The sequence below is a fragment of the Crinia signifera genome, chromosome 4 (genome assembly GCF_055691185.1).
Source record: "Crinia signifera chromosome 4, ASM5569118v1, whole genome shotgun sequence".
NCBI classification, from domain to species: Eukaryota; Metazoa; Chordata; class Amphibia; order Anura; family Myobatrachidae; genus Crinia; species Crinia signifera.
This window is the reverse complement of record NC_139220.1, coordinates 128,806,759-128,832,410: the sequence shown is the minus strand read 5'-3', so window position 1 is coordinate 128,832,410 and position 25,652 is coordinate 128,806,759. Positions and strand designations below refer to the sequence as shown.

General features: G+C 47.2%; 1 protein-coding gene across 1 annotated transcript in view; it reads left to right on the top strand.

Moving 5' to 3' along the window:
- Positions 1-25,652, top strand: part of NTN4 (netrin 4) — a 139,870-nt gene that overhangs the window by 69,434 nt on the left and 44,784 nt on the right. The window contains exon 4 of the mRNA XM_083182428.1: positions 13,088-13,214. Within this exon, the coding sequence (XP_083038554.1) occupies positions 13,088-13,214 (127 nt within the window). The remainder of the gene's footprint in view (positions 1-13,087; positions 13,215-25,652) is intronic.

The window sequence follows — 25,652 nt, the reverse complement described above, 5'->3', positions numbered from 1 at the left end:
CAAACTAATAACAAACAAAATAACCCCCAAATCTAACTCTCTCTTCACATGTTATATCAGCCCCATCTGCAGTGTACATGGTTTTGTCCATTAAATAGGGAGTTTGCTTTTGCAAACCAACCTGAATCACCCCCATATATGGAGTAATTGGCCAAGGAAAACGTAGTGCTTCAGCTGAATGACACACTTCAATTCCACGTTGGAAGATATACAGCAGTGCTATCAGTTCAGGACTGGCAGAAACCAGTGGGACCCAGGTACACCCATTTACAGTACTTGTTGGAAAAGTCGGTACTTATATGTTAGTTGGGCGCCCACTAAACTATTTGCTTAGTTTTCCGCATCCCCTCGCGGGGCTCGCTATGCTCGCCACTCTTTGAGCTCGGTGGCTCGCTGCGCTCGCCACACTATATAAATTCAACTCCATGCCGACATGGATAGTGGGGGTATGAGCGTAAAGTCTGTTCAGAAGTGGTCTTCTTGGAAGAATTGCAGCCAAAAAACCATAGCTTTGACATTGAAACATGGCCAAGAAACTCAACTGTGTACGAAAACATAGGAACTGGGGTGCAGAAAAATGTCAGCAGGTGCTCTGGACTGATGAGTCAAATTTGAAACAGAAGGCAGGTTGTTCGCCAAAGGTCTGAAGAGCAGTGCAGTAATGAATGTGTGCAATTAACAATGAATCATGGAGGAGGTCCTTGATAGTTTGGGGCTGCATTACAGCAAATGAAGGGATAGGGTCAGGTTTAATGGTGTCCCAATGCTGAGAAATACAGGCAGGCAATTATCCATCATGCAAATGTTGCACGCCGTCCGGGTGTCCCTGCACCCGGACGGACGGCGAGTACAGCGTCATCTGACGCTGCAGACGCAGCGTCATCTGACGCGGCGGGGGACGTTGCCGAGCAGCGTCCCAAGCCTCGCTCTGAGGCTAAGCGTCGGGGCGTTGCTGGGCAACGTCCCCGAGCTTCCGCCCGGCAGCCAGCAACGCGCGCGCCTGACGTCAGTCAGGCGGCGCGAAATTCAAATAAATAGCCGGCGTCTGCTGGGCACAGACGCCGGTTATAGCTTTAGCTCACCTCAGCAGTGTGCTGCGCTCCCCGGTCCCCTGGTTCCTTGGTCCCAGCATCCTTTGTGGTCTGTCCTTGCTGCAGTCCTCCGGGTCTCCCAGCCTGTCAGCTGCTGGCTGCCTTTAGGATTCCTGTGTCCCTGCATCTTCCCTGGACTCCTCCGCTGTATACCACCCTCAGCCTGTGAGCCTGCCGTGGACCCACAGCTTCCATCTTCCGTGGGTCACGTAAGTGCTCCAGTGGAGCTCAGGTTCTTTCCTTCTTTGGTTCCCTAGCCCTCCGCGGCCTAACCCCTCCGTGGGTTATCCTTGGTTATTCTCTTTTGCCTTGTAGTCCCTGTCTTTTGGTAGTTGTTCCCTCGCCCCCATCTGTCACTAGTGTTCTGGTTAGGCAGGAGTGTCACCATTCATCCTGATCCCTGCTTTGGGAGTCACGGTCCCTTTGGTGTGTTTTTGGGACTCCCTTATACCCTCTGGTGTCTGCGACTTGGTCGCACTCCCCGTCTTGGCCTGGTGCCGGCAGTCAGGGGCTCACTACCAGTCAGGTCCATTAGTCAGCTTATCCTCTTGAGACTCCTCGTGGCGATCGCTTACCCCTTGTCCCCACATAAGACCTGGCTGCATCGGGGTCGGAGCGGGCTTAACTCGCTCCTTCGAACGCGGCGGCCACAGGTGAAGCCTAGCTCCGCAGGGGTTTGCCATCTGCCCCGGGGACTCAACAGAGAGAGTGTAGGACCCGCTGTGGCCGTCCTAACCGGCGGTCCCGGCTGTGGGCTCACGCCCTGTTCTCTCTCCATCTGGAACCTGTGTTGTCCCTGGTGCCCAGGCCAGGGCAACGTAACATTATAACCGGCCAGAATAAAGACAGGTCTCTCCTGTCAAAATACCTGGAGGGGTAATGTTTTTTGTCGTTAGATATTATGAGTACCACGTCTCAGACGTTTTCTGATCAGCTGCAAGGGCTTACTCAGATGATCCGGGAATTGTCCTTGAAGGTAGCGTCCCAAGAGCAGAGGTCGCGACCTCCAGATTCAGGGTGTTCAGATCCCAAGATGAATTTGCCTGATCGGTTCTCTGGAGACCGCAAAACCTTTTTTAATTTTCGTGAGAGTTGCAAATTGTATTTTCGGCTCAAAACACGCTCCTTCTCATCCGAAGCCCAGCGTATTGGACTAGTTATCTCTTTGCTCCAAGGTGACCCCCAGACCTGGGCCTTTGGATTGCCTTCGGACAGCCCAGCCCTGGCTTCCGTAGACACTTTCTTTAGTTCACTCGGGTTGTTGTATGATGATCCTGACCGTGAAGCCTCAGCAGAGACCCATCTTAGAGCCCTTAGGCAAGGGAAGGACCCAGCTGAGGTTTATTGTACTGAGTTCCGCCGATGGGCGAATGATTGCGGGTGGAACGACCCTGCATTACGCAGTCAGTTTCGTTGCGGACTTTCCGATGAGATTAAGGATTGCCTCATCCAATACCCGGCACCTAAAACATTGGACAAGTTAATGGAATTAGCCATTAAAATTGACCGTCGCCTCCGTGAGCGAAGGTCGGAACGGGGCTCGCTCACTCGGGTGGTTGCCTATGTTCCGATGACCTCTGAGGAAAGTGAGGAGCCCATGCAACTTGGGGCAGCCCGCATTTCCCCGAAGAAAGGGCTCGTCGATTAAGTTCAGGTCTGTGTTTATACTGTGGCTGTAAAGGTCACATCTTAAGAAATTGCCCCAATAGGCCAGTAAAAGAGCCTCCAGCTCTTTTCCTCTCTAGATTCATTACTAATCCCGGGGCATATTTCTTTTCAAGGGGGTAATTTTTCAGGGTCAGTATTTATTGACAGCGGCGCGGCCGGTAATTTCCTGGACTCCGCCCTCGCCCAGAGTTTGGGGATTCCACAACTCCAGCTTCCGATCCCCATTACCTTACGGGGCTTAGATGGTGGGGTTCTGTCCAATGGGGCAGTTACATTTCAGACTCCACCCATACAGTTGACCATTGGTCTATTTCACCAGGAGGAGATCACTTTCTTGTTAACCTCATGTCCTTCGGTACCCATCGTGTTGGGTTTCCCCTGGTTGAGAAAACACAATCCCATCATTGATTGGCGCCTTGGGGAGATTACCCAGTGGAACCCCAATTGTCTGCAGAAGTGCTTGCATATTTCGCTCCCTGTGAAATCCACCTCTTTAGCGGGGATTCCCATTCCCTACCAGGATTACGCAGACGTGTTTTCAAAGGGTAAGGCCGACCGTTTACCCCCGCATCGGCCATACGACTGTGCCATCCAATTGGTCCCCAACGCGCCATTGCCCAAGAGTAGACTTTATGCATTGTCTCTCCCGGAGACAAAGGCCATGGATGAGTACATCCAAGAAAGTTTGTCCAAGGGGTTTATTCGGCCCTCTAAATCGCCGCTCAGCGCCGGCTTCTTCTTTGTGGAAAAGAAGGATGGTTCTTTGAGGCCGTGCATAGATTTCCGTGCCCTTAATAAAATTACGGTGAAAAACACCTATCCCCTTCCTTTAATTTCGGTGCTGTTTGACCAACTACATTCCGCTACCATTTTCTCTAAAATTGACCTTAGGGGGGCTTATAACCTCATAAGAATCCTGGAAGGGGACGAGTGGAAAACGGCATTCAGTACTCAGACAGGGCACTATGAGTACCTGGTAATGCCGTTCGGGCTATCCAATGCCCCAGCCGTTTTTCAAGATTTTATTAACGATGTCCTTCGGGAATTCTTGGGCAAGTTCGTGGTTGTCTATTTAGATGATATTTTAATTTTTTCCCAAGACTTGGACTCGCATAGGACACAAGTTCGTCAGGTTCTGCAAAAATTGCGCGAGAATCAGTTATTCGCTAAATTAGAGAAATGCGAATTTGAGGTGACCCAGGTATCTTTCTTGGGATATATAATTTCTTCGCAAGGGTTCCAAATGGACCCCAAGAAATTACAAGTCATTTTGGATTGGGTGCGACCCACCAATTTAAAAGCAGTCCAGCGATTTCTTGGGTTCGCCAATTATTATAGGCGATTCATTCATGCCTTTTCTTCAATTGTGGCACCCTTGGTGGCATTGACCAAGAAAGGTGCGGATCCATCAGCATGGACTCCTCAGGTGGAACAGGCTTTCAAGACCTTGAAACAAGCCTTCATCTCGGCTCCAGTCCTTCGACACCCCAACCCTGAGTTGCCATTTGTGGTGGAAGTCGACGCCTCCGAAGTTGGAGCCGGGGCAGTTCTCTCTCAGAGAGATCCGGAATCTTCACAATTCCACCCCTGTGCCTACATGTCCAGAAAATTTTCTCAAGCTGAGTCCAATTACGATGTGGGCAACAGGGAGCTACTTGCCATTAAGTGGGCCTTTGATGAATGGCGTCAGTGGCTGGAAGGAGCGGTTCATCAGATTCTGGTCTTAACCGATCATAAGAATCTACAATACATTGAATCAGCCAAAAGACTGAACGCTCGCCAAGCCCGGTGGGCACTCTTCTTTATGAGATTTAATTTCATCATTTCTTATGTCCCTGGATCGAAAAACATTAGGGCAGACGCCCTTTCCAGATGTTTTGTTCCTCAACAAGAGGGCGGGATCAAGTCTGGGTCCATCATTCCTTCATCCTGTATCCATGCCGGAGTTAGCCAGACCTTGGAGGGTCTTCTCCGGCAAGCCCAAGGGCAAGCTCCAGCCCAAACTCCGGAGAATAAACTGTTTGTTCCTCCTTCATTGAGACGCAGAGTATTGGCAGAATGCCATGATACTAAGATTTCGGGTCACCCAGGCTTTATTATCCCGAGTGGTCTGGGGGCCAGGGATGGCCAGGGACAGCAAGGACTTTGTCTTGTCGTGTCCGGAGTGTGCCCGACATAAAGTTCCACGTTCTCGACCATTGGGAGAGTTGTTGCCTTTGTCCGTTCCAGGCAGGCCTTGGTCCCATCTGGCCATGGATTTTATTGTGGGTCTTCCAGTCTCATCACACTGTCAAGTCATTTGGGTCGTCATCGATAGATTTTCTAAGATGGCGCATTTCGTGGCTTTAAGGCAGTTACCCTCGGCTAAAGAACTGGCCACGCTATTCCTTCAACAAATTTTTCGTCTACACGGGTTTCCCAGTGATATTGTGTCTGACCGGGGTCCACAGTTCGTGGCTCAGTTTTGGAGAATGTTCTGTGCTGCCTTGAAGGTTAAGATCAGCCTTACTTCCGCATTCCATCCACAGGCCAATGGACAAACAGAACGCCTTAATCAGTCTCTTAAGCAATATCTGAGGCTTTTTGTTTCCAAACTTCAAAACGATTGGGTTAGTTTCTTGCCGTTAGCCGAATTTGCGTATAATAACGCACATCATTCGGCCTCTAAGACGTCGCCCTTCTTTGCGGTCTACGGATTCCATCCACGGGCTAATTCTCTGGGACCGAATGCCTCTGGCTCTTCTTCGTCAGCTGTCTCTCGCCTCAAAGTCATATGGAGGAAAGTCCACTTGGCCCTTAAAGAAGCTGCTTTCAGAGAGAAGGTATTCTCTGACAAATCCAGACGGCCTTGCTCTTTCAAAGTTGGTGACTGGGTGTGGCTATCCACCCGTAATATAAAGCTTCACCAACCATCAGCAAGGTTAGGGCCTCGATTCATTGGGCCTTTTCGGATTGTCAGGAGGGTTAATCCGGTAGCATTCCGTCTTGCCTTACCTAAGTCCCTCAGGATCTCGAGTACCTTTCATGCTTCGCTTCTTAAGCCAGTGGTGTTTTCTCAGAGATTTCCTCGCAGACTGAGGAATGGCTCCGCCCCAGTGATGGTGCAGGGGCAACAGGAGTTCCGCGTGGAAAAGATCCTCGATTCTAGACTTGTGAGAGGTTCCTTGCAGTTTCTGGTACACTGGAGGGGATTTGGTCCCGAAGAGAGGTCCTGGGTTTCCGATGGAGATTTGCATTCACCCAATCTTAGGAGGGCCTTTTTTCGTCAATTCCCGGATAAACCCGGTGGGAAAGGGTTGTTAACCCTTCCTCAAGGGGGGGGTACTGTTGCACGCCGTCCGGGTGTCCCTGCACCCGGACGGACGGCGAGTACAGCGTCATCTGACGCGGCGGGGGACGTTGCCGAGCAGCGTCCCAAGCCTCGCTCTGAGGCTAAGCGTCGGGGCGTTGCTAGGCAACGTCCCCGAGCTTCCGCCCGGCAGCCAGCAACGCGCGCGCCTGGCGTCAGTCAGGCGGCGCGAAATTCAAATAAATAGCCGGCGTCTGCTGGGCACAGACGCCGGTTATAGCTTTAGCTCACCTCAGCAGTGTGCTGCGCTCCCCGGTCCCCTGGTTCCTTGGTCCCAGCATCCTTTGTGGTCTGTCCTTGCTGCAGTCCTCCGGGTCTCCCAGCCTGTCAGCTGCTGGCTGCCTTTAGGATTCCTGTGTCCCTGCATCTTCCCTGGACTCCTCCGCTGTATACCACCCTCAGCCTGTGAGCCTGCCGTGGACCCACAGCTTCCATCTTCCGTGGGTCACGTAAGTGCTCCAGTGGAGCTCAGGTTCTTTCCTTCTTTGGTTCCCTAGCCCTCCGCGGCCTAACCCCTCCGTGGGTTATCCTTGGTTATTCTCTTTTGCCTTGTAGTCCCTGTCTTTTGGTAGTTGTTCCCTCGCCCCCGTCTGTCACTAGTGTTCTGGTTAGGCAGGAGTGTCACCATTCATCCTGATCCCTGCTTTGGGAGTCACGGTCCCTTTGGTGTGTTTTTGGGACTCCCGTATACCCTCTGGTGTCTGCGACTTGGTCGCACTCCCCGTCTTGGCCTGGTGCCGGCAGTCAGGGGCTCACTACCAGTCAGGTCCATTAGTTAGCTTATCCTCTTGAGACTCCTCGTGGCGATCGCTTACCCCTTGTCCCCACATAAGACCTGGCTGCATCGGGGTGGGAGCGGGCTTAACTCGCTCCTTCGAACGCGGCGGCCACAGGTGAAGCCTAGCTCCGCAGGGGTTTGCCATCTGCCCCAGGGACTCAACAGAGAGAGTGTAGGACCCGCTGTGGCCGTCCTAACCGGCGGTCCCGGCTGTGGGCTCACGCCCTGTTCTCTCTCCGTCTGGAACCTGTGTTGTCCCTGGTGCCCAGGCCAGGGCAACGTAACAGCAATACCATCAAAGAGGTGTCTTATTGGCTCCAAATTTATTTAGCAGCAGGACAAAGTCCCCAAACATATAGCCAATGTTATTCAAATCTATCTTCATCATAAAGAAGAACAAGGAGTCCTGGAACTGATGATATGACCACCACAGAGCACTGATCACAACATCAACAAGTGATTTAAGCAAGCCTACATCCACAGAAGATCTGTGGTTAGTTCTCCAAGATGTTTGAAACATCCTCCCTGCAGAAACCTCCTTCAAAAAAAGTGTACCTAGAGGAATGTATGTTGTTTTGAAGTCAAAGGGTGGTCACACCAAATATTAATTTGGTTTAGATTACTCCTGTTCAAGTGCTGGCGTTTCAAAAGAATGTTAAATTTATTTTGACAATTAAACTATGACTATGAATGGTGGCCGCACTAAAGAACGGTCACTATAGGAAAGGTGGGGTTAATGATAACTAAGCATACATACATCGCTGGTGATCACTCTCCCTGGTCAGCCACCAGGCCTGGTGGTGACGGCCATCCCCCGGGCAGAAGCGTGGCCCATGACAATCGATGTAGAGGGAGAGTGCACCCCACTACCTACACACAGACAGAGTTCTTAAAGAATGACCGTTGTTTACCGCCGCCGGAGAAGAAGAGAAATAGGGAAGGGTGGGTGGGGCTTCTTGGACAGAGGGTGATCACTATAACTCGTGATCATTCCTACCCTGTCTAAACCCTCCCCCTGCTCTGATAGGCCTTGTGCCCATCCTCATTACAATAACATGTTACCAACAGCAGAGTGTCCCCTGTGACTGAGGGTTCCTCAGTGGTTTATGTTCACCTCAGGCTTAATCAGCCTTCTGTGTTTCTATATAGAAGTATTGATTTGTCTAATTCAGTGGTTCTCAACCTCGGTCCTCAGGACCCCCACACAGTGCACGTTTTCCAGGTCACCAGCAGGTCTAATTGATTTTACTTTCAAAGTGAAACTTTTCTGCCAGTATGTCACACATACAGTATGATATGGGTATTGGGTTGTTTCTTTCATGTATTCTTCAAAGAGCTGAAATTGCATTCATTCATTTGGAATTATTCTTTTCAAGGTTGTCTTTGGTTTGTTTTGTATTAGGCACAACATTAACACTTTCAGGAGATACTGTATCAAAATTTGGAGGAGCTTCTAAGGATGCTGATAAACAGAGAGCACTCAGAGCTGCTCACTAAAGTATATTTTAGTGTAAATGAAGCGCCCCGTGCAGCGGCATGCCGTATATGAACGCTGGCCCCCCACATCAGGCAGTCTCTACTTGTGAGCAAACATTCCAGCTTTCAGAGAGAAATGCAGACTGTCAAAATATTTTGCATCTTTTAAAGACCACAAAGGCTTCTTGTTTTATGTAATCTGTACATGTCAATAGATCATATTATTTGATACGCAAACTATTAAAGCACTTATCTTCTTTAGCTACAACCACTAATCTGATAATGGCCATAATGTGCATAGAAGGCCAGATTCAGTAAAGTAAAAATGCAAGTCGTTTTGTGTCTGGAACAAACCATGCTGCTAATCAAGGGGTGCAAATACAGTACATTTGTATTGTTGCTCTGCAGGGTAAATACTGGCTGCTTTTGCATGTAGCCCACAAATGTTAGATAGCCTTATTTTTACACTGCAATTTAGATTTTCACACCCCGCCCAAATCTACATCTCTCTGCACATGTTACATCTGCCCCACCTGTAGTACACATGGGTTTGCCCACTTGCATGCTTTTTCTTTGCTAACAAAGCTAAATCAGGTCCATAGTGCATAATAAATCTGTATGTAATCATTTTATCAGTGTCAATGTTTAAATTACTAAAATACATGGCACCCAGTGGCAGCCCTTTCTTTTGTGGAGGATGTGGGCTGCCACAATGCTGTGCCCACCCACCCGTCTGCGGGTGCTAGTCCCGCCGCCTAATTCGGCAATGGTGCATGCGCAGTAGCTTAATCGGTAATGCTCATTTGCTGGCCCCAGCTTTGGTAGCAGCCCACAGACGAATATTCAGGGTCCTGCAGGCGTAGAACCTGTTTTTATGCACTCTGCAGAGCAGCCCACATAGAGGCATCCCAGAGGGAGGGAACACCTCCCAATGGGACTGCCTTGGGTGACTGGCAGGTTGGGCTTCCAATAGGAAGTCACTGCCAGTCACAGTAAAGCCAGCGCTGTCTCACAGACTTCGGGCCAGATGCAATAAGGTTCAAAAGTGATAAAATAGAGTGATAAACAACCAACCAATCAGCTCCTGCCTGACATTTTTCAAACACAGCCTGTAACATGGAAGTTAGGAACTGATTGGCTGGCTGTTTATCACTCTCCATTTTATCACTTTGAAGCTTAGTGCATTTGGCCATTCATCTGGCTTCACACAGTGGCATATTTTACCCGGGGAGAGGGGGGCCTGCAGGCCATAAGTAAAAACCGCCACTGATGGCATCCATTTCTCCACCGAATATATAATCAACGGCATGTATTCCCCCGTTTTATACATTTTTGATCCTGTTAAATTTCTCTGAAACCTTTGCAAAATACACATCAAGCTCCTGTGAGTTATACTACTGTAGCTAGTACCTGACTGCATCTCTGGCAGGTAAACTCACTCCATGCAGAACCCTTGACTCCAATGTAAGTCATAGCTGCCTCCCCTCCTGCATTCTGCAGGAGACTCCCTGAAATAACAGCAATCTCCCTCTCTCCCTCATTAGTCTAGCAATCTCCCTCATTTCACCTAGCCCACATTACACTGTTACATTTTTGGGGGAAAAAGGAATGAGAGACAGATACATTTACATTGACTCATCAGTACAATTTCCTAGCACTTTACCAAGTGTAATAGCTCTTACTAACTGCTTTGGGGCTCATCTACAATTTGGGTATAAGTAATTATAAAAGATTCCTCTCAGATGAAGCAGTGCACACCCATGCTGCTAGGTGCCACATTCACAATCTCTTTTCACAATCTCCATCTATGGAATTAGACACGCCTTATGGGAGGAGCATGACATGCCCCCTCAATGGGGCACTGTGCACAGTACTGCTACCAACTATATTCTCCCTGAAACAAGTTTTAAAAAGTAGGCAAGTATGATGTAAGTGTACATAATAAAATGTAATTTGTAAGTGCAAAACACCTTGTTATTTCACTGTTGCACTTGTATGTAGTCCAGCACACATCAATGAAAACTAGAAATGCAGGCAGGTGTGCAGAGTCATAAAATCTGATTAATGCACTAGGTTAATGTGTAGACAGTGATGGCTACACGCGAGCCATGGTATTCCATAACACATATTTGCTCCTGCATGGCTCCTTTAGCAAACAGGAGTAGTTTTGTGGGCCCAATATTACATTTGTGACTTACATAAACCATACAACATGCAAGCACCTATCTGTAATAACTCTAAACCCCAGAACAACAGAGCATGTAAATATATGCTGTATGATGGTTGTATCTCAGCTACCAACTTATAACAAGTCATAACAAGTGTTTGTTATACAGGAAGTTTCTGTTTTTACAGGAAGTGCCGCTGCAGCAATTTTGTCTGATTCGTTTTGTACGCAAAGACGATGGTTTGCGTACAAATCCAATGGTTAAGGGTATGCGCATGCTGAGGTCCCGTCCTGTGCATGTGCAAAATGGGTCCTGCATCATAGTCCGGTTTGCAGTCCTCTTTCAGCAGCAGCATGATTGACATGCTGCAGGGTGCTCACTGGGATCATTGTACAAAACAGGGACTAGTCACTCCTGTTTTATATTAGGCATGCCAAGCACAGGGTCTGTATTGTTTGCTGCAGGCTTTCTTGACCCAGCCGGAGTGGCTGACGTCCAGAGTGAGTAAGTTTCGGACTATGTAGACTGGCCGAATGCTGCAATCATCATGACCAATGGTTTAACAGTGATCCGAGGCTGCATCTTCAGATGCAGCACTGAAATCCCAGATTCATGGAGGAGGTATCTTTTTCCACCTGATCTCCTGCTGCATTTACATTTTAGTTGAATGGTATTGCACAGCCGCTTCCCTGCAGCTGTGCACTACTGCATACCTCCGAACATAACCCTCTCCAGGAGGGACACAATGCTCTGTTTCTGGACTTCCCTCTGAAAGTATGATTGCCATCACCTGCTTTGAACAGGTTAATTGGAAAGAAAGGTGTTTCAACACAGGTGATGGCAAATCATACATTAGAGGGAAGTCCAGGAACAGAGCATTGTGTCCCTCCTGGAGAGGGTCATGTTGGGAGGTGTGCTACTGTACAAATTACATTGAAACTGATTGTTCAATGTGAATTGCAGATAGTAAAAACATACTTCTACAATTCTCCAGCGTCTTGTGTCGATTTGCATACAGAAGACTTTCATGGTATTAGAAGTCTGGCAGTGATGGCAACAAGGCCAGACCAGAGGTACTAAAATCCCAATTCTGGATCTTCAGCTCAAATGTACACGCACACTGACCACATTTTTTAAAGTGCACTCCTTCCCAGCTTGAACTTCTCTGCTACCACTGTACTTTCTAATACCCACTGTTATCTGTACACTGTATGGTACAATTAGACTGTCTACATCAATTAGATGGATAGATAAAAGGTGGAGGTCAGCATAGACCATATTTCATTCTGTGACATACACTAAGGAATATCTTAGCAGAGCTCCGAATCTCAGCCTGCTCACATGTAACAGACTGGGACTCACCAACTCAAGGTGCATGATTAGGTGCCAGCTACTTTCTTTCCATGATTGGTGGAAATCATGGTACTTGTGTATTAGCACGGTGGCCGTCACGCAGTTAGCGTAGCGACGCTGTCAGAATCAGCGTAGTGTTTGCGCGCCCAGCGCAGGCAGTGTAGGCAGTGTTGTCAGCGTAGTGTAGTGTTCCTGCCCGTTCGCTGCCAGCCGGAGCATACATAGAGTAGTCAGTCAGCGTTACGCAGTTAGCGTAGTCAGTCAGCGCTTATTACCTTGTGTGGGCACCATTGACTATTTAAACCTGGCTGACATGACAGGTGTGAATGTGTTCCTGAAACACCCCCACTATCCACGCCAGCCCGAAGCATGGCGATCGCAGCGTTACGCATTCTCCCGACCGTTTTATACCCCCGGGAGAGCTGGCAGGGTGACTATGCAGGGCTAGCACGGAGTCACTACGCTGACTACGCTAGGCAGCCGTTGGGCTATGCTGACAACGTAGCTTGGCCTACGCTGAAAACGTAGCGTAGCCGGGCGCCGCGATATTACACATGTACCGAAATCATTTTGTGGATTACAGTCAGCAGCTGATATCTTATGTTTGGTTGATTTATTGACTTTTGGTTCAGGCAAAATATGGTAGCCTGTAGTGTGTATATATTTCCCCCATAATCGATATCCGCACACACTGGGCAAAAGCGCCTAGAGTGTATGGACCTTAAGAGTTCTCAGTAAATCCTTTTGCAATTAGAATATTGTACTTGTTTAAAATCTGTGGTGCAGAGTAGGAAAGGTCCATACACACTGGGTGACTATGCCCAGCGTGTATACACACTGAACGGCTTTCCCCCAGCCCGGCACTGATGGAGGGGGGAGGACGGCGTTGCATAGCGCAGCGCTATGCAACGCCGTCCTCAGTGCCGCTCATCTGTTGGTATTACCAGCAGATGAGCGGCTTTCCCGGCAATGATGCGGGAGTGCGCAGCAGCGCTCACCGCTGGAGCATACACACTGGGCGGCTTTGAGCTGAAAGCCACTTATACAGGCTGTTTTGAGCGGCTTTCAGCTCAAAGTCGCCCAGTGTGTATGGGCCTTAAGACTCAGTAGTACATTGTACTAATATACTGTATTTGTTATGGATACAAAGTGCACATTGTACTTTATAATTAGCATTGTTACCTTACCTGTTTTGTCTTTGTAGGTCCATGGGCGATGCATTTGCAAGCACCACACAGCAGGCCCTCATTGTGAGCAGTGTGCTCCTATGTATAATGACCAGCTTTGGCAAGCAGCAAATGGTAAAACAGGGGAGCCCAACATGTGCAAAAGTAAGTGCAATGTGACAATTCCTATGGTTAAACAAGATGCATGACTGAGTTGTGTCTGTAAATAACTGACCAATCACTGCATGAGAGGTAGCCTATGTTCCCTTTATACCAGACCATCTCTATATATACCGTAGTTCCCCCCTGCCCTTTCCTTCCAGTTTCTCAAGAAAGTACATACAGTATACACTTCTTTCCCAAGCTGACTGACATTTTAGAGTGTTGTGTTTTATATCATTGTAAATCCTGAGGGATATAAACTGTGTGGTGTATTTAACTGTTGACATATGTAGCTAATTGCTTATGTGGCTTATGAATAGGAAGAACAGCTCAATAGACAAATTTAGCTTCTAATTGACTCTGAGCTCTAAAGACTGAATTGACCACATCTATTGTCACTGTGTTCATGTGTTTTCCTAATTGTTTTGTTTAGTCTGCTAAATAAGCATTTTGTGTGCTGTATTTATTAGCATGTTGTGCCAAATCGTGTATGGGCAACCTTCAGATGCTCCAAATAGCTCCAAAAGCAATCTCATCACCAAAAGCAAGTCTGTCCCTAACATTTTATAACAATGTACTGAAGGGTTGAATGATCATTCATTCATTACACTGCACTGCACAGCACTGCATACAGTACTGACTAGTTTGCCATGCAACACAGCAGTGGCGGATTCAGGGGGGGGGCACCCGGGCACGTGCCCCCTGTCATTTATTTTGTAGCTGAGGACCAGGGCATTCCAACGAGCCCAGCCCCGTGTCTCTAGCCCCCCGGAAACTGGAGATATCGCCTGGCAAACCTGTAACGTTTTTTCCCCATAGGATAATATGGGACCCGTCAATTCCGACCCCCACCCAGTTCCGGCGGCTGCCAGTTCCCGCCCTGGCATCACAGAAGCTTGTGGTTGATTTCATTCAATTCCAAATCGCTGGGCCTTCAGTATGATATCAGGCTGGTCCAAATCGGTCAATCGGTTCTAGAGATATTGAGTGTAAACCGATTTTTTTATTTTTTAAATGTAATTTCATTGCTGTTCATGTTCTTTGAGGGCAGATTATTCTGGAACCAAACGTTCCAGTTTCACTGGACCAAAATCATTCAAAGCCTGATCAAAAGTTCTTCAATATAATACTTGTCTCATGTAAATGGGTCAGTTGGTTCCGAAGATATAGCCGGTTAAATGAGATAACTGGTTAAAGGGGGGAGGGGTGGTTTTCTCTCCCCCTCACACCAGAAAATGCAGGGACTAGGCAGGTGTAAAAGGGGCCAACCTGGGAATGCATTTTCTGGTGTGAAAGGGGTATTATTTCAAATAGCCGGGACCTGCAGTGCTCTGAATACAGCCAGGCTCTGCCACTGTCAGAGGCTATCAGTTCTGCCTGGCGATGGCTGTCCCCCATTTACCACAAGCATATATTCCCCCTTGGCAATGAGCATGTAATCCCACATGGCAATGAGCATGGAATCTCTGGCAATGAGCATGTAGAGAAGCAGCATTTATGTAGCATAATTTTTAATAGGCATTATGATGTTTGGCATAACACATAATGGACATAATGGCGTGTAACTTAACGTGTAATGGACATTATGGTGTAAATGTTTAATGCGAGCCTTTGGTGGACAATGTCCCTGTTTATGAAGTGTATTGTGAATTTTGGCTTAATCTGTGTGGCATTATGTGAATTCTGGCTCAATCCATGTGGCATAATGTGAATTTTGTCTCAATCCGTGTGGCATTATGTGAATTTTGGCTCAATCCATGTGGCATTATGTGAATTTTTTCCCAATCCGTGTGGCATTATGTGAATTTTGGCTCAAATCGTGTGGCATTATGTGAATTTTGGCTCAATCCATGTGGCATTATGTGAATTTTGGCTCAATCCATGTGGCATTTTATGCATTTGGCTCAATCTGTGTGGAATTATGTGAATTTTGACACAATCCATTTGGCATTATGTGAATTTTGGCTCAATCCATGTGGCATTATGTGAATTTTGACACAATCCATGTGGCATTATTTGAATTTTGGCTCAATCCATGTGGCATTATGTCAATTCTGGCTCATTCCATTTGGCATCATGTGTAAGGGGCAAGTATAATGGGGTCTAGTATTTTGTTGCATAATGTGTAGAAGTTGTATATGGTGTTGACACGGCCCCTGTTGAGTGGCCACACACCCTTTTCCGGAGCGCGCCTTTGGCACGTGCACAACAACATCCTTCACTTTTGTCGCCATGGTGGGCCTGCGTACTTTAAATGCCAGGGCCTATTTTTAATTCCATTCCCACCCTCTCCTGCCGCTCTCTTAGCATGTACACTGGCACCACTAACACTGCCCCTCCCCCACCCAAACCCTTTTTTATTATAGTGCCCCCCCTGTCATTTTATCCTGGATCCGCCCCTGCAACACAGAAACCAGAAAATATTGGTAATGACCATGGAAGTGCACGGATTGGCCAGACACACTGAACAATCCAGCCGATATGTTGTTCCTATTCAGCCAGAAAGGATAAATTGGCCTGAGTTTGCTCCAGTGTGTAGCTGTACCCCCTGCACCAATGGTAGTTACGCCCTTGTGTGAGATCGTATGTGGAAGAGATTTTCTGTGTGATTAATTTTAAAATGATAGTTTCTATTTGATATACCCAGATGGCACATTACCTAGGAGGTTCAGGTTTCTGCATTATGTTATAAGTAGTGTTGTGTTTAACATTTGTAAGACCTTCAAGAAAAGGGTATTTATGGAATGTTTTCATGAGTTACAAATTAACCTTGATCAAGCAAGAAAAGAAATGTGTGCAACTGAACTGCCAGTAGCCAGACGACCATTGATTATATAAAATAATCTTTTTCTTTTTTTTTGGGCAAAATCTTCCAAAATTCTGTATTTTAAAGGACAACTTTAATGGTGTAAATAAAGTCTACAATCATTGCTGTGTGATTTAGTTTAAAATTAAAAGTAAAAAAAAAAAATATATAGACAGAACAAGACAGAAGCAAAAAACTGCGCAAAGGTTTTACCAATGTATCAGCCACGTCACTTTGAACTGTATGCCAGACAAGCAGGAATACACACTGTAAAAAAAAAAAAATATATATATATATATAAATATAAGTAGAATCAAAACGGTACTCTTTACCTAGAAGGGCGCCCACGATTTTGATTGTGGGCATCGTTAGTAAAAAAAAATCGCGTCGGTCGCATCGCATGCGACCAAAAAATCGGGTGCGATGCGACCGACGCGATGCCCGCAATTTCCCATAGGGAACAATGTTAAATGTCCCAATTGACCCAATTTTCCTGTTCAATGTCTCAATTGACCTGATTTTTCCATAGGAAACAATGTTAAATGGGCCACAGAGTCCAAATAGGTACCCTGAAGTGTGAAATGGCCCCCACAATTGTTAACGCCACCCCACGATCAACGTGAACCCGAAGCGTGGTCGAGCGCAGCGAGCCCGCGAGGGGCGGCGGTACGCGTCCTACGACCTTTTCATACCCCCACTATCCACGTCGGCGTGGAGTTGAGAATAGAAAGTGTGGCGAGCCCGAAGCGTGGCGAGCGGACGCGGACAGCTGTGAAGCCCGCGAGGGGACGCGTATACCTGTGAAAGTATCCGCGTGCGCTCGCCACGATTCGGGCTCGGTGGCTCGCTGTGCTCGCCACACTTTCTATTCTCAACTCCACGCCGACGTGGATCGTGGGGGTATGAAAAGGTCGTAGGACGTGTACCGCAGCCCCTCGCGGGCTCGCTGTGCTCGCCACGCTTCGGGTTGACGTTGATCGTCGTTAACAATGGCGTTAACAATTGTGGGGGCCATTTCACACTTCAGGGTGCCTATTTGGCCTCTGTGGCCCATTTAACATTGTTTCCTATGGAAAAATCGGGTCAATTGAGACATTGAACAGGAAAATTGGGTTAATTGGGACATTTAACATTGTTCCCTATGGGAAATCGCGGGCATCGCGTCGGTCGCATCGCACCCGATTTTTTAGTGCATGCAATGCCCGCGATGGGCGCCCTTCTAGGTAAAGAGTACCATCAAAACAATAATAATCACAATAATATCGACAATACGGCAATAAAAAGGCAAAAACAATAAAAAAAGACAATGCAGTTTGATTAAATCTGCCACTTCGCTCTGTGATTTTCTCACTGTCCCTTATATGGAGCACTGCTTATAAACCTTTATCTTTATTAGGCCATCATAGGTTTTGCTTTAAACCTCTGAGCGTCTGATGCTCCCGCCATACTTTTACCCTTAAAGAGACTAAGAAACCCCACCCCTTTAAACATCCTCCCTCCCACCCCTTCCCTTTCCCTCTGCTCCCCTTTCTCCTGAAATAACCAAAACAGAGTCATTTGTTTATGGCGAATTAAAGGTCACATTTATTAATCAGATTACAATATAATCGTAATCGCTTATGTGGCAAAGAAAGCACTGCGGTCCACCAGCCCTCGAACGTAACTGAATCAAGCCGACCGTGGGGGGTTGCCCATGGACCCTTTCTCGCAACTGAAACCGGTAACCGACCTGGGTCCCCAACTTGCCCCCCCCCGACGCCAGGCCTTTGGAGATCTGCACCCCCTTTTTGGGTGCCTCCGCTTCCTGGCGCCACACTTTGGCTGGCCCGCAGGTACTTCCGCGCCCTGTTAAAACGAAGTTTGCTGTAAACAGATCCTTCTTGGATGTTCCTCCTTCTTCGTCCAAGGGTGGGTGGGTGGGACAATCCTTTCTGCCTCACCTGCTGCACTTTCTGACCCTCCCCCTTTACCTGTCCTGTGCTTAAGTATGGGTATACGCCCCCTGGGGAGGGGCCTGCACCCTATAGCCCTCTCCTACCTTCCCCCTTCTTTCCTCCTCCTATCTCTTCCTTACTATCTACTTGCCTCCTACCTAACCCCAGCAATATGATAGGGCACACCTCCTGGCTTTGGGAGCACAGCCTAATAGTTTACGGTCTCTCCCGGCTAGTCGCCTCTCGCTCCTATTAAACCTCTGAGCGTCTGATGCTCCCGCCATACTTTTACCCTTAAAGAGACTAAGAAACCCCACCCCTTTAAACATCCTCCCTCCCACCCCTTCCCTTTCCCTCTGCTCCCCTTTCTCCTGAAATAACCAAAACAGAGTCATTTGTTTATGGCGAATTAAAGGTCACATTTATTAATCAGATTACAATATAATCGTAATCGCTTATGTGGCAAAGAAAGCACTGCGGTCCACCAGCCCTCGAACGTAACTGAATCAAGCCGACCGTGGGGGGTTGCCCATGGACCCTTTCTCGCAACTGAAACCGGTAACCGACCTGGGTCCCCAACTTGCCCCCCCCCGACGCCAGGCCTTTGGAGATCTGCACCCCCTTTTTGGGTGCCTCCGCTTCCTGGCGCCACACTTTGGCTGGCCCGCAGGTACTTCCGCCAACGCTAGGTTCCCAGAACCGCAGCCCGCCACCTTACCGTGACCTTCCCTCACCCTATGACTCAAATATTCAATAACAACCCACTGCACACAATTCACATAAAATTTTGAAACCACAGGAGACCCTCTGCTCGGGTAGGGTGTTAGCTATGCATCAATTCCTACACATCGCTTAAACAGGGTTTTAAATTGGTATACCGTGAGTGGGGACTCATCCGCGTGCGCCAAGAAGGCCTCAGACCCTCCCTTACCCTCGTTGGCTCTGAGCGCCAAGTGATTACCAATATAATCTTAATCACTTAGGTGGCAAAGAAAGCACTGCGGTCCACCAGCCCTCGAACGTAACTGAATCAAGCCGACCGTGGGGGGGGGCCCATGGACCCTTTCTCGCAACTGAAACCGGTAACCGACCTGGGTCCCCAACTTGCCCCCACCCCGACGCCAGGCCTTTGGAGATCTGCACCCCCTTTATTGGGTGCCTCCGCTTCCTGGCGCCACACTTTGGCTGGCCCGCAGGTACTTTCGCCAACGCTAGGCTCTCAGAACCGTAGCCTGCCACCTTACCATGACCTTCCCTCACCCTATGACTTAAACCTTCATAACGACCCTCTGCACACAAATTACATAAAATTACCAACCACAGGAGACCCTCCGCTCAGGCAGGGTGTTAGCTATGCATCAATTCCTTTCTCCCAAACCTGATGTGCTTCTTGTAGCTAGCTGAGCACCACCTCCCGATGCATTTATCTCTTTCTCCGAACACCCTGCTTTGAACGCTGTGGTGGCTGCACCAATTCTAAACGAGTGCGTACCATACTCCTTTTCCTGCCAACCGTTAGCCTTCACACATCACTTAAGCAGGATTTTAAATTGGTATACCGTGAGTGGGGACTCATCCGCGTGCGCCAAGAAGGCCTCAGACCCTCCGTTACCCTCGTTGGCTCTGAGCGCCAAGTATTATTTTACCAACTTAACGGGGCAGGTCTCTGGGTTGCTTCCTTCCTGCAATGCCACCCATTTTCCTTTGCCTTGTTGGTCTGTCTTAGACCTGTGTATCTTGCAGGCCACCACCGTTCCACTCACTGATACATTGTCCGCCAACATGCCTGACCCCTTGCAAGCTTTTGATGCAGCCACCAGCTTGCTAACCCTAAATGCCCCATGGAATGCCATTGCGAATGCTGCCATGAGCAATGCTGTTTCAAACACCACCTTTGCACATGTCTTTTGCTGCCGCCATGAGCTGCCCCAGCATTGTCTCTGTAATGGGCCGGCTAGTATCAGGTTCCGTTGGGCTCCGCCTGCCCCAACCTTTCATCATTCAGCTGATGGTAAAGCTCTTTGTAATGTCCTCCTCCCCTGCTACTTTTGTAAAGAAAGCAATGGCTGCCAGCGCTACGCTCGCTTGCGCCCTAGACTTCTCGTCTTTGTACCTTCCCCACAGGAATTCTTTTTGCACTTCGCTCTCCCACTTACCCTCCTTCGCTGCTATTTTCTTATGTTTCCCCCATTCCTCCCAAGCTACCCTGTAGCTTCTCCATATCACGGGCGCTATCAAGTCTTTCACCAGCTTGTTCACGCCATCTTGACAACCTGCCATAAATGAGGTGGACATGTTAAACCTTGCAGCTGCGCATGAGGTGCCGCTTCCCATTTTCCCCTTGAGAGGGCATCCGCTATGATGTTATCTACCCCTGGGACGTGCTTGGCGCGAAAGTTAATGTTGTGCCGCAGGCAAACCAATACCAAATACCTGATCAGATTGATCGCTGGTGGGGAGGAGGCACTCTGCCTGTTGACCGCCTGGACCACCCCCAGGTTGTCACACCAGAAGGATATTTCCTTGTTGGCTAACCAGCTACTCCACAACTCCACCGCTACTGTGATCGGGAACAGCTCTAGCAGCAGCATGTTCCTTGTCAGCCCTGCTCCGACCCAGCTCTGCGGCCACTGCGATGCGCACCATTCTCCCTCGAGATATGCCCCGAATCCCCAAAAACCTTGCTGCGTCGGTGTACAGCTGCAGCCTCTTGCTCGACACAGGCGGTGCCGGCAAGATGCGAATACCATTGAATTCCCTTAGAATTGTCTCCCACATCAACATGTCTTCTCTGATTTCTGTTGTCAGCTTAATCAGATGATGCGGCTTACTTACCCCTGCTGTGGCCCTTTCCAGCCCATAGGGATAACCCTGCATGTGAAATTCAGTGTCCCCCACAACGATTGGAGCTGTTTTAGTGTAATCTTGTCTGCTCTGGCATGCTCCCCAATCTGCCTCATAATGCCAGCAACCTTGTCCTCTGGTAATCTACACAGCCTGCTGGTGGTATCTATTTCAATTCCCAGATACGGCAGTTTGTTCATAGGCCCCTCTGTTTTTTCCGTTGCTATGGGAACACCAAAATTGTGGAACAGCGCCTGCGTGGATTTTAACAGCCGCTCGCATGTATCAGTGTTCACCTGGCTGACCATTAGAAAGCCATCCAGATAGTGCGCAATTGTCCTGCAGCCCGTCCCTGCCTCAACGCACCAGTGCAGGAACGTGCTGAAATTTTTTTTTTTTTTTTAAGAATGCACATGAAATGGCGCAACCCATGGGTAAGCATAGAGCCACATAGTAACTGCCCTTGAACTTTAGTCCCGTGAATCCGTGACTATGTAGGTGAAGGGGGAGGAGCCTAAATGCTGATTCGATATCTATCTTCCCCAATTGGGCCCCTACCCCGCAGCTGCGCACTATTCTGAGCGCATCTTCAAAAGACTGGTAAGCGACGCTGCACTGTTGCTTTTCTAAGGCGTCATTCACTGATTTTCCTGCTGGGTAAGACATGTGATGGCTGAGCCTGAATTTCCCGTGACCTGGCCGTTTGGCATGCGCTTTGCACTCTCTGTACTAACACATCTCCGGCTGACCTGCAGCTTCTCTGTGCCGCTGTCACTAATGCTTTCTTCACTATGGCGAATGTAAGGCTCTTGCTACTTTATGCGCATACTAACACAACGTAGAACGCATTCTTGTCAAGAAAGAGTACATTTGCATACTACGCTTTCGGCATTGCCGTAGCTCAGCGTCCGTCCAGGTCATGCACCTGGCCATTCCCCCCGATCCTTCGGCATCTGCAGGTGGAAGAGGAAGGGTTGCACTGCGAGGTGACATAAAACATGTTAGTTTGTACTGTGTGTAAATACGTTGCACCATGCAGCCTCCCAAAACATGAGCAATAATCCTATAATGCCACCTCCCTGCATTCTCCCTTTTTTTTTATTTCCTACCCTGCCTCTATCCATATACAAGTGCCTGAATAGCTACCCCCATGGAAATTTGTAGTGTTCCATTAAGCCCCGTTGGCATTAGACTTTTCACTTAGCTTGTTCAGTAAATAGTGCATTACCTTTGTTCTAAATGACCATGACAGAGAACTTGTACTAAGCTTCCAAAGAAGGGGCTGTTATCCCTTGTATTAGCATAAAGGTTATAATATGTTGCCACCACATTGCTGGCAGGTGCACTGCACATAGGTCTCCTTGCACCCTTCTGATTCCTATACATAATTTGATCTACACCCTGCTCATGCTATTGCGCCTATGACTGTTTTCCACCCATGTTACACAAAATGCCTTAGATTTTGCTGTGATTATTCTGCTTTGTTTATTCCATTTCCAAATTTCCAGCACATTCCAACTAACTGGCAAGCTTGCCCCTGTGCCCTAATTATATTCATTACTTCTTATACAATTGCATGAATTGACTTAACAGAATTCTAACATCACAGGATTTTGTATAAAGCAGCAGATTAACCCAGCGCTTTTCATGAAGTAACGTAAGGTTGTTCTGGCCTAGCCAAAGTATAACAGTCTAATATGCAGTAAAATGCTTATCATGCACAAACGTAATAAATTCAATTATTGATATCCTGTATACTATTATTGTACATACTAATTTGTATGTGACACCATATTATATTACTGACTGCAGCTTAATCTAACCTGATACAATATATCATTCCCCCCATTCAGCAACATACTTATAATACTGTCTATTAATACCCCTATGATGCCTTACACGCTGACAATTGCACCATATAATGAATTTTCCTGCATTATATTAACTTTAAATAAAAATAAATAAATAATAAAAAAAAAAAAACATGTGTTCCCATATTTGCATTCTGCCTATCTAAACATATGCTATGTCATATCCTAATAACACTGCTATGCAATATTGTATTATGTTACCAAAAACTGTATGTAATTCCCCTAGTACATATGATAAGAAACAACTCAGCTCTACCAATGCTCATCTATAATCACACATTTCATATTATTGCCCGAATTCTGCATTTGTTTATCATTGCTAGGCATCCTGCTGACTCCATTGTATGCCCTGCCTGGTGGGAGGGGTAGGTAAAGGTATTGTATATGCCATGTAAACAAGCCCACAGTAATATAATTAGGGGGAGGGGGGATGGGACTTGTTTCTAACTTGCCTGAATTGGGCCTAATTCTATGCTGTTTTCCTGAAGGCTGCAGCAACTAGAGTATAATAATAAATCCCTAAGTACTCATTTTTTGGCCTTAAACTAGAAGTGTGCATTTAAATAACTTCTGCACTGAATCCCAACTGTACTGTTAGGTTATAGGTGTAAGACTCTATTAGGTGCTTTTATTCCTTAGGGGAAAGTTGCTCAGCATAATATAAAACATGTGATAAAATTCTATCTGCATTAAAGATTGAATTCATAAAATTACAGAGACATTGGGAGTTTGTAACAGCAGATTGCAGCAGGGTAGCAGGGTGCCGAATATGGAATTAAGTAAAAGAATAAGAAGGAATACTTATCAGAATATTTCCTCTGCTGCCTCCTGGATGTTCTTGCTGGACAATCCTTTCTGCCTCACCTGCTGCACTTTCTGACCCTCCCCCTTTACCTGTCCTGTGCTTAAGTATGGGTATACGCCCCCTGGGGAGGGGCCTGCACCCTATAGCCCTCTCCTACCTTCCCCCTTCTTTCCTCCTCCTATCTCTTCCTTACTATCTACTTGCCTCCTACCTAACCCCAGCAATATGATAGGGCACACCTCCTGGCTTTGGGAGCACAGCCTAATAGTTTACGGTCTCTCCCGGCTAGTCGCCTCTCGCTCCTATTAAACTTAGTTTAAAATGTGAATGGTATGCTTCTTCTAAGTTATACAGTACATATGGTTAGTCCTGTTAGTATGCAGATGATCCTTTTTGTACTTAGTAAGCACACATGAAGGATTAATAATGTAAAATTCATATCAAGATAAAATCCTGTCTGGCCAGACAATTAAGAGTACCTTACAGGGTTAAATAACCCTTTTGGAATAAGTTAACAGGGTCAAAAGGTTGACACAAACATTAGACCTACAAAATGAAGGTCGACTCAAAAGGTCAACCTGGAGTGTTCATGGGTTGACACAGTCGACATGGACACCGAAAAAGTGCACCGCGTCTCCTCGTATGGCTCGCTGTGCTCGCCGTGCTTCGTGCTCGGTGCCTCGCTATGCTTGGCACACTATTATATTCTCCCTCCGCACCCTAGTGGATGGTAGGGCATGAAATGCCGCCTGTCGTCACATGTCGGCTAAAAAAAACATTGAAAAACCCATGTCGACCTTTTGACTGTCAACCTTCCAGTTGTAAACCTAATACTTGTGTCGACCTTTTGACCCTGTCCACCTCTTTTTCATGTGTTGACCTAAGACCTTGGTAGTCGACCCAATGCATGTCAACCTTATTAGTGTTTACCTAACGACTCTATACCATAGGAAACACTGGAGACAGGTGGAAGCAGCTGATTGCTATACAGAATTGGGCACACAGGAAGTGTAAATCTACATGTTTCAAAGTGCATTTTTTGCATTTAGTTTAGAGCTGGTGCAAGATGATTATATGACTGATAGGGATTCCAGTGTATGTATAGGTGACTGACACGCTACAAAATTCTTTGCATACAGGCAATATACACTCTTTTTTCTGTGTACATAATGCAGGAGAACATGCACCCAATTTCCCCCCAACTCAGTTTAAATCCCTTAGTCCATGGATGGGGTTCCTTCGACCCTCCAGCTGTTGTTGAACTACACATCCCAGCATGTTTTTTTTGCAACAGTTTTAGTATGGCAAATTGCAAAATTGTAGCAGGGCACGTTGAGATGTGTAGTTCAACAACAGCTGGAGGCCCGAAGGTTCCGCATCCCTGCCTTTGGGGGTTATTTTGGTTCACTCTTTCTGACAAAATCCTTCGTAAGGTGCCCATACACGTTACAATTATTGCATACAATATTGTATACAATATTGCATCTAAGGTGCCCACAGACGCATCAATTATCGAATGCGTTTTGTACTTTTTAAGCACAAATTGCATCTTATGTACAATTATTGGATGGTGTTTATGGGCTTGTGCGATGCGATGCGCGTTCCCGGGAGCCCGATATTGTATGTCTAAAAAAGTACGTGCTGCACGTACTTTTTAGACTACATCTGAAATTTAACATTACAAACATGGGTTCATCACATCACATCGCATGCATCCAAGTGCACATCTCATAGCAAGCTGGAAGAAAAATTGTATAGAACCATTGTACAGACAAAAATGCATAGCACAGTACAATTGTAGCGTCTGTGGGCACCTTCAGTTTTGCGATGAGATGAGATCTAGTACAATAAGTATGTGCTCCAAATACTTTTTGTACTAGATCTCATCTCATTGCAAAACTGAGATGTGATGAGATGCAATATTGTATACAATAATTGTAACGTGTATGGGCACCTTTAGATGGACAATACCATGTGCACTGCAGGGGGCAGATGTTACTTGTGCAGAGAGAATTAGATTTGGGTGAGTTATTTTGTTTCTATGCAGGAAAAATATGGACTGCTTTATTTTTACGCTGCAATATAGGTCTCACTTTGAAGTAAAACCCCACCAAATCTAATTCTCTCTGCACAAGTTACATCTGCCCCACCTGCAGTGCACATGGTTTTGTCCATCTAAGA